This window comes from Lissotriton helveticus, chromosome 4_1 (assembly GCF_964261635.1).
Source record: "Lissotriton helveticus chromosome 4_1, aLisHel1.1, whole genome shotgun sequence".
Classification (NCBI taxonomy): Eukaryota; Metazoa; Chordata; class Amphibia; order Caudata; family Salamandridae; genus Lissotriton; species Lissotriton helveticus.
Genome location: NC_136063.1, coordinates 1,094,590,125 through 1,094,603,499, shown reverse-complemented (window position 1 = coordinate 1,094,603,499; position 13,375 = coordinate 1,094,590,125). Strand labels below are relative to the sequence as shown.

The following is a 13,375-nucleotide window of genomic DNA, read 5'->3' as shown; positions in this document are numbered from 1 at the left end:
GGGTTACTGCTTTTATGTCACAGGTCCATATGTTAGTTGCAGTTCTTAAGTTACAGTCCTTTCACTGTAGCATAGTGAGTTATGAATTAGCATCAAGGCACTGCATTCAAACGGCAAGGCATAGGAAAGCACTGCGTTATCTTTTTACTTAATCTTTCTCTATTCTAAGGTTGCTAAAAAGATCTCTTTCGGTAATAGTAAAGTCTTATTAGCAGTGAAAAGAGGTTATTATACACAACTGGTTGTATTAAAAACAAGCATAGGCAAAAACCAATAGGTCACGGCAACGCAAGCTATTGGCTTTGTCAATGTTTTAGTCATGTTGCACAGCAACGCAGCTTCTTTGCTGCATTACTGAAATTGCAAAAAAGCACTATGACACAGCCAGCGATGTCTTTGTCATAGTGCTTTTTAGGTCAAGTCTGGGCAGCGTGTGCTCTGCTCTGCGAGGCATGCTGTATTTGTGTATGGACTTGAAACCCCACCCACTCTCTGCCCATATTTTTCATTGGCTTGTGTCATTGTCCTTTGTAAATGCTGGCTTCCAATTCATTATTAGGCTTGTTAGTCCCTCCTTAGTACCGCCTTGTCTTCATTTTTAACCTCCCACGAGGACTGGCCCTTTTACTTCTGTTGTTAGACGGTAATTCTTATTTAGTCTGTAAGCACTATTTTCTTTAATGCGTTTCTCCTACTGCAGGCATGACATGCTTTCCTGCAACATTCAGCGCACCATGTATGCTTTCACTTCCGGAGCAGCCCAGGACCATGGTGATCGCTCCTTTGAAGTGAAATAGGCCTCGCATTTACAAGAGTTTGAGCTATTGGCATTGTAAATTACAATGCATTTTATTTATGTGTTAATTATCAAAACAGATAAATAAAAGGCATTGTCATTTACATGCTGATAGCATAAACTCTCACAAATGCAAGACCTATTACTTTGCAAATGCTTGTTTGAGTTATGGCTGCTGGATTGGAGGCAAGCAGTGTCAACGGGGGTGAGGGGCAAACAACAACAGGATGGGTGGCGGGAGGGATTGATGAAAGTTAAAAAAAAGAGATGGTTAATTCTTTTTATTTTTAAGTCAATTGTTCAACACTAATATTTACCTGCATACTTCACAAACGTGAAAGAACATTATCTGCATCTTAAGGTAGGACTGATCACAGATACACCCTGAAAATGTATGCTTAAATGGGCAAATTTAAATGGCACACCCGCTGCCTGACAGGAACTTTTTTCTGACAACTGTGTTCCATCAGTATAAAGTAAAGCAAAGGCAGCGGACCATGACGGCTGCACCTGACCCGTTATTACAAATGATAGCATACATATACCCACAAATGTGTGCACACTCTACAAGCACCTGCTGCCAAGGTACATAAACCCAAGTAATATTACAAGTTCCAATTTCACATGTAAAGATGCACCAACAAAATAACCAAGAAAAACACAAATGTGATTTTTGTCTTTATTTTCTTTTTTCCCCACTTTTTTTGTAAAGTTTTACATATTGCAGTGAAGACAGCCAACATGTTTCATTCATAGGATGGAATTTCTTCAGGGCAAGTGTAAACACAGAAGGATCTCAGCTTACTTAGGACGTCGCAGTGTGTTTCAAAGTGGACCCTGTGGTAATAAGCATCATCAGTATTCTAGATTGCGAATCAGAATTGCTATTTAAATATTGTCCTCCAGGTAAAACACTCCGGATTGAAGTTATTTATTCTGTCTTAAACGCCAAAATGCCATGATCTGGAGAAAGTTGACGCAAAGTGGCAAATGAAGCTGAATACCAGCCAAAACACCTTTCATACAGCCCTGAAGCTAGCCCATAAATACTTATTGCCTACTAAACTGCAGGCCCAGTTCTATAAATCAGGATTCTTTCTTTATATAACACCTAATAAAATAGCAAAATGGGGAACTGGAAGGGGAACCTTATGCCCCAGATGCCTTGAGTTTTCAGCTGACCAGATCCACATGTTCGCCTCCTGTCCAAATCTAAAACCACTACTAGAACAAATCCAACAATTTTTGGAGGTAGTATTGGGACAAGATATACAATTAACCCCATCAGTTATCATGCTGGGTCTAGATGATATTAGTAGGGCCGGCGGCCCACTGATATTTGTTGCTATGACTATATTTAGGATCTGTGTGGCTGCTCATTGGAAAGATCCGAATTCCCCCTCGTTCGCACAATGGCAGGCCAGGCTACTGGCCACATGTAAGCTAGAGAGTACTATCTATGCTAAAAAAAGGCAAACAGGCCAGAAAAAGAGGAGTGGAGGTCTGGAACCATTTAGTTAGGTGGCTAGATGGGGTAAAAGATCAAGCTGTTGTCCGATCATCCAGCTTTTGATTGGAATGTTATTTTCTTCTCTCCGGGCTTGTCTATCTTTTCTGGTACTTCTTATTTCTTCTTTAATGTTTGTTCATTTAAAACCATTATCCCACTGTGTTTTGTAGAATAAATTGGAAAGTATCGAATGGTGTCAGGGTGGGGGGTGGGTTGGTGGGTGGGGGGGGCTGGAAGGAATTGAAGGAAGTAATGTATTTTGGTTTTTCTTTGTGAAAGAAAATAAATAAATAAATAAATAAAGTAAACATTGTCGTCCACAACGTGGGTGAGTGCGTGTAGCAATGGTAAGTGCCCAAGTGGGACCACACCAACAAGGGAATCTGAGAAAGGCCGATAAGCCACTTCAGTAGGTGCTTAAGCCGTTGCTGTTAGTCCATTGCACTCCAGTGCAGCACGGACATTAGAAACCTCTGTTCTATCATCAATGAGATGGTCAGGAGAGGAAGTGTGTAGTCATAGTCTTTCCAGAAAACATTACTTGAAGTGCGATCAAGTGCACAACTGTTACTGCATTAGAATATCTGGACCCAATGACTTCAACGAGTAACTTGTGAGCTACTGGTAGCTCTCCAGCTACATGTAAGTAACTCTCCTATGTGAAGCCCAACCTACTAAATTAGAGGCTATTGCTTGGATGAATTATCATAGGTATAACAAAATTGAAAAGTGTATGTTCAATATGAAAATGCGAGTATTTTCAGAACACAGGAGAAAAATATATGTACATTCAAAGTTGATAAAGCCTTTCTTGCATTACTACTGAGAACCCTGCCTTATGCACTGAAGTAATCACCTCTGCGGGTGGCCACTAATGTAATGTTGTTTGATGTGTTCACTATACAAAGTTAATACCACAAGTAGCTCTGCATGGTTTTCATTGAACATAAGTGGCTCTTATTACAGAAAAAGTTGGAAACACCTGATTTGGAGACACACACTGAATGTTTAACTCCAATACATCCTTCAAATTTAACATCCTTCACATTTAACAAACATCGACAGCTCTATGATTGGTATTGAACACCATAGAAACCCTAAGATACTTTTTATGCAGACATAACCAGATTCCTTGAGGTGATACTTCTTGCAAAAAATTCAAATTGGGAATACAACTTTAAGGCTAATAATAAAGGTTAAACGCCTAGGTGCAATTTGTTTAAAAATAAAAAGTCTGAGTGTTTAACGGTAGTGGCACAAATCAAACTGTTACAATGCATATCACAAAAGAACTATGAGGAAAGCAGTGAGAAAAACTAAAAATGATCACCATGACACATAAATAAACACGGTACTCAACCATCTAACAAACTATTCAGAATTCCCCAGCAACACGCAACCTAGTGCTTCAAAACATCTTCCGGCTCTTCTAAAAACTGTGAATGAATCACTGACTTCTTTAGAATAAAAATACAAATACAATATTGCCAAAAACAGATTCATCCCATACCTTCTCCTATTCCTGTCCTCCCTCATTTATGTCCTTGATCTTGGAATATGCCAAGAAGGCTGCCCATATAATTAAAGCCACCAACTTGTTGGTGGACCTTTGTCTTGCTTATGGTACCAAATCATTGATAATGTTCTTTGCCAAGACATTCCTGAGATGTTGTATAAGCCATTTACTTCCCCATCTCCTCAAAGCTAGGGAAAGACATCCTATCTCAAAAAGACCTTATAAACACAGATAGCGTCGCACAGACCACTGATCCTCAGACACTGCATCCCAACGGCCAACTTATCACAGCATCTTGTACATGCATACAAGATAAGTTTACTTTTTAGGTTTCACCTGCACAGCGCTATCGCTGTGCTTGCGAAATCTATTCTATTCACTATAAATATTAAAAGGGGCCTACATCCCGCCCCTTGCTTTTTGTCGGTTCCTGTGCTTATCATTTACTTTCCCCCCTATTTTCATTGGCTGTAGCATACTATTTCCTGTTGTTTCCCGTGTGTCGGCTCTTATCAGCCTCCTGAGGCCCAAGTGACATCTGTTGATAAAAGCCACATATTCATCGTCCAGCTTGGCCAATTCAGCCTTTTATCCCTATGCGGTTGATATATTGAGTTCTATAGAAGTGGATAACAGTAAAACTTGTGCTTTAGTGGTAAGATGGTAAATCACTGCTAAGTAGTATATAAAGAGAAGCTTAATTTCTCATTTATGTAATTCCATGTGTCCATGCAGTCACTCAATTTCAAGTGTATTGCTTTTGGTTTTCTGAACATTTTTTCAGTTTGTTAGTAATTGATTATGGGAATTTATTGTTTGTGTTGTGGGGGATTTGTTGAACTGTTTCAAGTGTTTCTATTTAAGAGGATTACGTTCACACATTCTTGCCAGCATTAATTAAAAACAATTGTCACATTTTCAGGCTAGAGCAGATAGCCACAAAAACAGCTTATTAATAATCACACAGGCAAAAACTAATGCATTTGCCAATGCTTCTTTTTAATTGCAGTGTGACAACGCCAAAGGGCTGAAAGCTTTCTACGATGCCATCAAATATGGACCAAATCATCTGATGGTTTTCGGTGGTGTGTGCCCATCTGTCACTTCCATCATTGCTGAGTCCCTTAAAGGATGGAATTTGGTGCAGGTAAGCGGTGTGCTGTTTGCAGTATTAGTGATGCTGCATAGATTTTATGTTCTAACTTGTCATGCTTTCAAACATCTACAAATCAAAAAATGCATGAAAATGTGTATTAACTGCACTGGTCCGATGTATGACGAGCTCTTGCGGAAAGGGGACATACATGTTTCACAGAAACCTGCTGTTCTTCACTGTTTATCTTTAAACTACTGCCATACTTATACACTTGCTCTAATTCTGGGGCTTTTGGTAAGCACTGTTTTTGCTGAGGTGCAACCATGTTGAAAACCTGCCTGTAGTTTTTTAAAGCAAGAAATAATGCCAGAAGAGTACAATATGTGCAGCCTTGTGTTATATTAGTGGAGCAAAGGTGCAAACTAAAAGGTTGGATTTCTTTTTGTTTCCACCAACAATAAAATGTAAACCATGCCTTGCACCTCTACTATACTGCTGCACAGGTTGCACTTTCTATTCTCTAATGTCAGGTCCCGACCAAAGGCAGTTCCTAAAAAGGCATAATATAGATAAAAAGGTACACAACAGTTGAATGAGCTGCAAAGTGTGTTGACTGGAGCTCACACAAACGTTAAAACATTAATGGTTACAAAAAAAATGTCTAATAAAAACGTATGTAGGGCTTGGCTTCTTTGATTTGTCACCTTTAAGAGTAGGGTTCGACACAATAAACAATTGATAGGAGAGCTGTAATGTTGCCTATTACTGATGTGGCCACATTTCCATTATTTCGAAACACCCACTTCTGTTTGATGTCAGGAATGTAACAGTGTATCTTGCCCGTGAAACTAAACGTGTGTATGGCTGGGGATTGCACCGTCTCATTACGGAAGTCTGCAAGGGGAGCAGTAATTATAGGAGAGGAGTGAAACTTGTAGGACCAACAAGCACAGACTGTGCTGGGATTTTAATGTGAATCGTGTTGGTGTAAATGATCTGTCACAAGAGTTTATTCTTTTATCTGTTCAGGGACAGTAAGTGCGAAGGGACTAGTTTATGGCTGGGGTGTACCATTCTTCTTCTTTGGTGTAAAGCCTTGAGCATTTGATGTTCCTTAAGAGCCAATTTCTGAAATAAAGTTAAAGTATTTAATTCAGATCTGCCTACACAGTTTCTTGGCCTAAGTATCACCCGACAAAAATACTAAGGGGCATATTATCAAGGACAGGCGATACATTATCGCCGCTTTTATCGGCAGGAAACTGCTGATAAAGCGGCAATAATGGCCTTGATAATATGCTCTATGAATTCCAATCGAAGCCCATGTTAGATGTGTTCAATCGAAGCCCATGTTAGATGTGTTCACATCTAACATGGGCTTCGATTGGAATTCATAGAGCATATTATCAAGGCCATTATCGTCGCTTTATCAGCAGTTTCCTGCCGATAAAAGCGGCGATAATGTATCGCCTGTCCTTGATAATATGCCCCTGTGTCTTAAACATCGTTTACCAAAACATTGCCCAATTGGAGTTAATAACGGATAATCTATACTGGAAGAAAGCAATTACAATGACGGCCGAACCAGGTGTTGGCTTTGCAACGTGGTCAGAACAACAAATGTGTATAACCACGCATCTCTTCACCACGCATGTCGTTACAATGGCACGCCTTATGTAAAGTGGCGTTGGACTTTAAATTCCAACGCTTTCCTTACTGCTGCACGGACTGGAGTTGGGATAGTACATTTTACTGTTCCAAAGTCCAGCGCTTTCATAAGGAAAGTCAATCCAAAGACTTGCATGCTAAAGGAATGTGTGGTTAAGATGCATTAGTTGTTCCGACTGCATTGTTAAGGAACGCCTGGGTTGTATGATAGAACCATATACAACCATTGCGGCAAAATGTTTGTGAATTTATTTAGGGTACAATACTTATTTAAGACAACATTTTTGTTATTGATATTCTGATAGAAAATGCCTATGCACAATAATCCTGAGGATGTGGCCTGTTCTGTGAATTGACTTTCCCCATTCTACCAAGACTAGGAGATGAGTTTTAGGGTACTCTATCCTGGCCATCCTTTGAAACATGACCACTATATCAGGTTCCAGTTTTTCAATTACGCCTGCCTTGGTTAAACTACCACACTTTGGACACCATTTTATAAATATTCAGATGTAGGAGTGGTATAACTACCATATGGCATTTACACACACACACACGTTGACTGCTGCTCTATACATATTCCTCCTTGAAACTTACGTAAGGTAACCACATAGGTGATTTATTTTCTGTAGGGCCATAGAGATGGTAGTCAATTGTTCAGAGGTTTTATGTTTTCCTGGACTGGCCCTGGGCACAAATTTAGAATCTTTTAATTTTAATATCATCATAAGGACACTATATACTGAACTACATGTCATCATTTTGTCAACTGAGCCCTGTCAGAGGGAATTATTTTCAGGATGGGCAACTCCTCACTGTACTTGTTTGCTGTACAGATAGAGCAGGCCATCCCTGCAATACATCTTGACCTGTATATCACACCATTTTAATAAACTTAGAAATAGTACTAGCTTTTTACTCTTTGCTATCATCAGAAAGGAGCCAAATAGCATTTTGCCTGCTTTACATATATCATTAACCACTTTGGTGGATGATCAGGGTACAAAATTAACTCTGAAAACACAGACAATCACATTGATGATCTGATGATCTCCTTAGAGAGTGTAAACACCTACCTGATGAGAGAGTATCTAGACGTGTAGGAGGAACAACTCTTCAGGAAGAGAGTCTGTGTCTTGCTGGCATGTGGAACACCCAGAAGAAGCGGATGATCACCGGGAGCAAGCCAGGAGTGATCTGTGAAGCTAATGGGCCCCCTACTCTCTTGGCACAGATCCTGAGTGAACTATATCATGATTGTACTAGAGTGAAGATTCCTGTCTTTCCTGGCAGTCCACCACAGGTTTGAGTAGATATTTTAACTGTTACTGCTGGAAGAGAAAACAGGGGTTGCACTACCGCCAACGTGGGAAGCCAGGATTGGCCTGGAGGCCGCAACCACCACAGACACGTCATTATGAAAATTTAGCCGGGAGGCCTCTGCTGCTATTTCCAATCAACAATCTTCAGCTGTGACCATGAAGACTTGCCCAGTGAGTCTGCTCTGAGACCCCTGACCCGAAGAAGGCTGCTGTTGTAGCACTCCTCTAGAAAAGACTAGCACAGAAGGAATATCATCATGTCCTGTGCCCACCGTACAGCGTAAACTGCAGCACACCCAAAAGCAAGTAAACACAGAGCCTAGTCTGCTTAAAGGAACAGAGACTGAGACAACTGTAGTGACAAGAACTCAACCGCACCAGGAAGAATAGGGATGCCTGGTGGGGTGTAGTACTTCATGGATAGAAGCAACTGATTACCTCCCTAAATAACGCTCACATTATGTTGTGTTGCATTTAGTTTCATTGTGAGATTAGAGTACCTTCTTTTTCCATAAACAAGAAGCACTGGCGTAGACATTACCATCATTATACATGCTCATTGGCAGTTGAGTTGCAAGCCCCCACACTACCTTCTTGAGATCCCGTAGATTGCTCATACCGAGTCAAGTTCGGAAATGGTTGTACATAGCCCAGTTTGCAGAACCATGATAAGTCAGACCCCAGGACATCAATGGCAAAAAACCCAGGCTCCAGGTTTGATGTAGAGTAGCCCCCATCTGCCCTGTGGCCCCCTAAATAAGTTCTGGCACCAGGGCTCCGTCGTACCCCAAAATGTTTTCTGTAAGCGTATAACTGCCATGATCCATATGCCATTATTGAGTAACTTCAAAAAATAGCAAGGCAGACAGATCTACATAATTCCACCAGAGACTTCTAAGCTAATTTGGCCCCACATGGTGGCATATATTTAACCTTATTATGTATAAGAGAACATCACTAATTCTTTAATAAATGTGGGCCCTGGAGTTTTTTTCGAACTGCCATAACTCTATCCTTTTATGACACCAAATTAAATGTAAGGATTCTAGTCATGAGAAATAAAGTAATTCTAACCTGTATCATTCATGTTCACCAACAGGTCTTTATTTCTAGTAGCTGGATGTGGAAAAAGCTATAGTAAAGGAGCAGCTGGTGATAGTGACATTTGTTGACAGTGAAAAAGCTTTCAGCTTTTTTGTGTAAGGGTTATATTTAGGCTGCAAAGAAGCATTTACAATTTAAATTAATATGTGCAATACTCATTTATATTATAATTCTGTTGAATGTCTGTGTCTTGATGTCACTTTCATTCTTCAGTTTGGCTTTAATAAAGGTACTCAGGAGAGGTTCCCTACTTTGTAAATTTGATTTGATTTGATTTGTTTATCAAGGCCTTGGCTGAGAGGCACATAAATAGTAAACGAATTCCTACTTTTGAGAATAGCAAGTGAAGACACATGGTCAACCTCAGTGGAATCAATGCATGATCTTAATTCCTGGGGGCTGATGCACTACAATTTTGATTGATGTATTAAATCTTTTGGGCTGATTTTCTGTCTTCTTGGTTAACATATTACAGCCCTTTGCAACCTGGGCAAGTTATGTAAACATAATATCTTGGAAGCTTGTCCTAATATCAAGCCAATACTCATCAGGAACCAGCATATGTCCATCTTACTACTCTTTGAAATTAACTATATTAAAATGATCATTCTCTTGAAGCTATCATTTATGTTTCCTCATCTGTTAGCACATATTGATGCTATCTTCTTCAACAAACTGGTGCCTCATTTTGATATGGAGTAATAAGAATGTGTACAGGGAAGAAACGTTGAATAATTTATCAAGGCGGCCTTTTAAGGTCAAATTTGTAGAAGCATTCATGGATCTCATGTCTTTCGAGAATCCTTATTTTTTAGCTTCTCAAAGGCGTCGAAATAATTATTACTGTGTTCTCGCAATGATTAACTTACAACATCCTGAAGACTTTAAAATACATAAATATGGGTCTCCAAATTATTTTTAAAAAAAAGTAAAAATATTACTTGAATTATAGTGAATTTACCGCAAGTTTAAGAGAGCATATCTTTGATCACATTTCATGAAACATAGATTCCTTTGAGGTAATTGTACACTCCTTTTGAGGTAAAATGAGTGCAATCTGGAAGTTAAAGAAGCCACTAAAACTATTGTTGACCTATTTTATCCATCTTTTTTTCTGGCAAGTTAATATGGCAAGACATATTGCCATGCTTCAAAGGAAGCCATATTGTTAGGGAATACCCTGAGCAATTTTGGTGGTTTCGAGGCAGCTGGATTAAGAAGGCTGCACATGACCATGAAGCCTGGTACTTTCGTCTTGCAGCACATTTTATTGAGTGGAAAGGCTAGACAGAAATGGTCAAGATGCAGGATGAATGGAGCAGACTGGAGGCCAATGATCTGGGTAATCTATTAAACTAAGTTTATTTTGGCTAAAAAATATTCTTTTTCTAAACGATTAATTAGAGAGCGTGACTGCTGGATCCTGCTGCACCGGATTCTGAGTTTCTGAAAAGAGAATTATAATCTGATTAGAAAATGGAGAATCTGCCACAATGTCGTTGAGCTCAGAATAAAAATGTGTGTGTGACCCGTGTTATAATTTGGAGGACAGTCGCTCACCTGTGTGACCAGGTGTGCACAGGCAGTAGGGCTGGTCTTTCTCTACCTGCATGTCATTGCAGTTTCACCACGTTTGCTCAGTGGTGTCTACTCTTTCTTCTCGGATAGAAACCAAGTTAGTTCAGGAGAAGGTGGCTAGAGAAAGGTTCCCTGCTAAATAGTTTCTTCATTAAACGGATGCATTTTGTTGCTTAGTATACATTGAAATATGTATTTATTAAGTTATACATATATTTAAAGCTGATACTGCTACCCCTTTTACCATGTATATTCTTTGGATAATGCATAAATGATAACACTCTACTGGAAACCCAAAAAGCTCACGTGCTTATGGGTAGCACAGCACTGACCTGATTTGCCTCCTAAATAATTAATCAATCACAACAGATATTAAAAATTGGAAATGCTTTTTCAAGCCCTGACCACGTTCATGCATTTATTTCAGAGCTCAACCCTCGCAGTAACTCTTTTTAATATTAATGTTGAATCCCTTGGGGCACTTCCCAGCAGTGCAGATATTTCTTATAATCTCCATGCCCATGGCGCTTGGCTTTTCCTAACTATTTCTTCACTTGAAGATATTGTTCTTTTAGCACAGCCCTTTATGAGTTTTCAATGGTAGCTGTCTCAGCACCATCTGAAACCGATCCTGCAAAAATTGGATGTTTACTGGTCTCACCTCAACCCCTGAATCCCCCCCGCCCTCAAGCCCGTTGCCAAGAAAGGCACCTGTCAACGAAGGTTGTGCTCCTTGATTGCAAACCTTCTATCATTGGAAGCGACAGGTCCTTAGGACATATTATTAACAGTACACTTACTCACCAAGTGAACATTAATAATATAATCAGGAAAGCTCAATTCAAGTTTGGATTCCTGTGAGGGATTCCATTCTAGATTTCTAAAATCAGATTTCAAAACTATTGCATTGTGCTGTTTTTGTCTATTTGCATAGTTCTTTCCCATCTCTTGTGGGGTACAAACTACTTACACAGTGGTACAGTCAAATGACATTTGAAAGCTAGGCTATCAAAAAGGTTATCTTTCCTTTGCAAGGGAGGCCTTGATGTGGTGACAGGGCAAGCTAAAAAATGATCATATAATTCCCATTCTCATCACATTAGACTGATCCCAATAAAAGCCTGCAGTATTTATAAACTGCCATGCCTAACTCACAAAGCAATACATCTGGGTTCACCCAACTGTTTGACACAGAGAATAATGTTTTGTTCTGGCATTTGCCAAGACCTTTCGATAAGAAAAAAATGACGTATAATATACTTATTTAAAGGGGCTTTCAGTCAGCTTTCTTCGTCCATTTGTCTGTTAGTGTGTCGTTCACCTTTTGCTTCTACCCACTACAGCATACAGCATGGGGCAGGGGCTCTGCCCAATTCAGCCACTGGATAACTTCACTTTAAGTGACTGTATTTTGCTCTTTCAGGAGGAGCACATCCACACACAAGCTAATTCTCTTCTGTGCCAATGTTTTATTTTTTAAATTGATCAAACTCTTTGTGTTTAGAGTCTCATGTGACAGCAGGACTCTTTATACCTGTTGTGAGTACACACCACAATCCACACTTTATCAGTTGCTGTCTCCTGCTAATGCTGTTGTAAATTCCTTTGTTTACTGTTTGACTGCTGGTATTTCACAGCATAAACAGATTGCGTCCATTTGAAACTGTTCTTTATTAAGTTAAACTAAAAGCTTCAATATTATACATTCAATTCAAAAGCAGACAGTTTTTCAGAACACGTTTATTCTGGACTCACTTTCATCAATGTTTTTTTAATAAACTTTGCCGAGAGTAAAACTAGCAATTATTGTGTTTAATTTGCAGCAATTGTAACACTTTTCTTTATTATTGCCATCTTTCCTTTCTTCTTTCTTTCTTTCCTTTTTCCGTCTATATTTTTTTCTTACTTTCCTTCTTTCTTGTTTTATTTGTTTCATTCCTCTGTCCTGCCTTTTTTCTTTCATTCTTTCTGGCCTCGTTTCTTTCTTTCCTTTTATTCTTTTATTCCTTCTTTCCCATGTTCATTCTTTTATTCCTTCTTTCTTTTTCTCGTGTTAATTTTTTCTTTTACATTTTTGTTCTTGCTTTCCTACTTTCTTTTATTCTTTCTTTCCTTAACTCTTGCATTCTCTTTCGTTTTCTCTCTTCTTTTATCTTTCTTTTTCTCTTTCATTCTTTCTTTCACCCTCTTTCTTTTTATCTCATTTTCAATTTCATTATTCTCTCTCTCGCTCTGTCTCTCCCACTTTCTCAAAGGCACGAGGCTGGCACCCAATGGCAAAACAATTGTTTTTTTACGTCTATGTTAACCTTTTCATTTTACTAGAAATATGTGTATGACCTTTTTACTTAAAGGGGTTTTCTGCCACATTCCATCCAGTTGTCTATGGTTGTGTCATTCACATTTTTCTCCAACGCACTCGAGGATGCACCAAGGGGCAACATGGTACCCCACTTCAGCCATTGTCTGACTTCACTATGAGTTAAGCATGCTGCCCTTTTACAAGGAGCACTTCCACATACAAATTAGTTCCCTTCAGTGTCAGTGAGTACTATGTTAGTGTGTGCTTTTTAGACCCACAAAATGTTTTGCCAATGGTTTATTTATATTGGCAAACTCCCAGCAGCAGCCCAAACAATACACTTTTACAAAATCCATGGCAAAATAAAAGTAGAAATATGAAAAGGCTAGAGGACAATGTCAGACCTATTGGCCTTGTTAATACTTGTTCTAGTGTACCCACTCTCTTCATATCTTGATGCCTCTGCTGCGTGAGATGCCACAC

General features: G+C 39.3%; 1 protein-coding gene across 1 annotated transcript in view; it reads left to right on the top strand.

Annotated features, from left to right (window-relative positions):
• Nucleotides 1-4,551: 4,551 nt before the first annotated feature.
• GABBR2 (gamma-aminobutyric acid type B receptor subunit 2) overlaps nucleotides 4,552-13,375 on the top strand; it is a 1,581,022-nt gene continuing 1,572,198 nt past the window's right edge. The window contains exons 1-2 of the mRNA XM_078686234.1: nucleotides 4,552-4,605; nucleotides 4,832-4,969. Coding sequence (XP_078542360.1) covers nucleotides 4,552-4,605; nucleotides 4,832-4,969 — 192 coding nt within the window. The remainder of the gene's footprint in view (nucleotides 4,606-4,831; nucleotides 4,970-13,375) is intronic.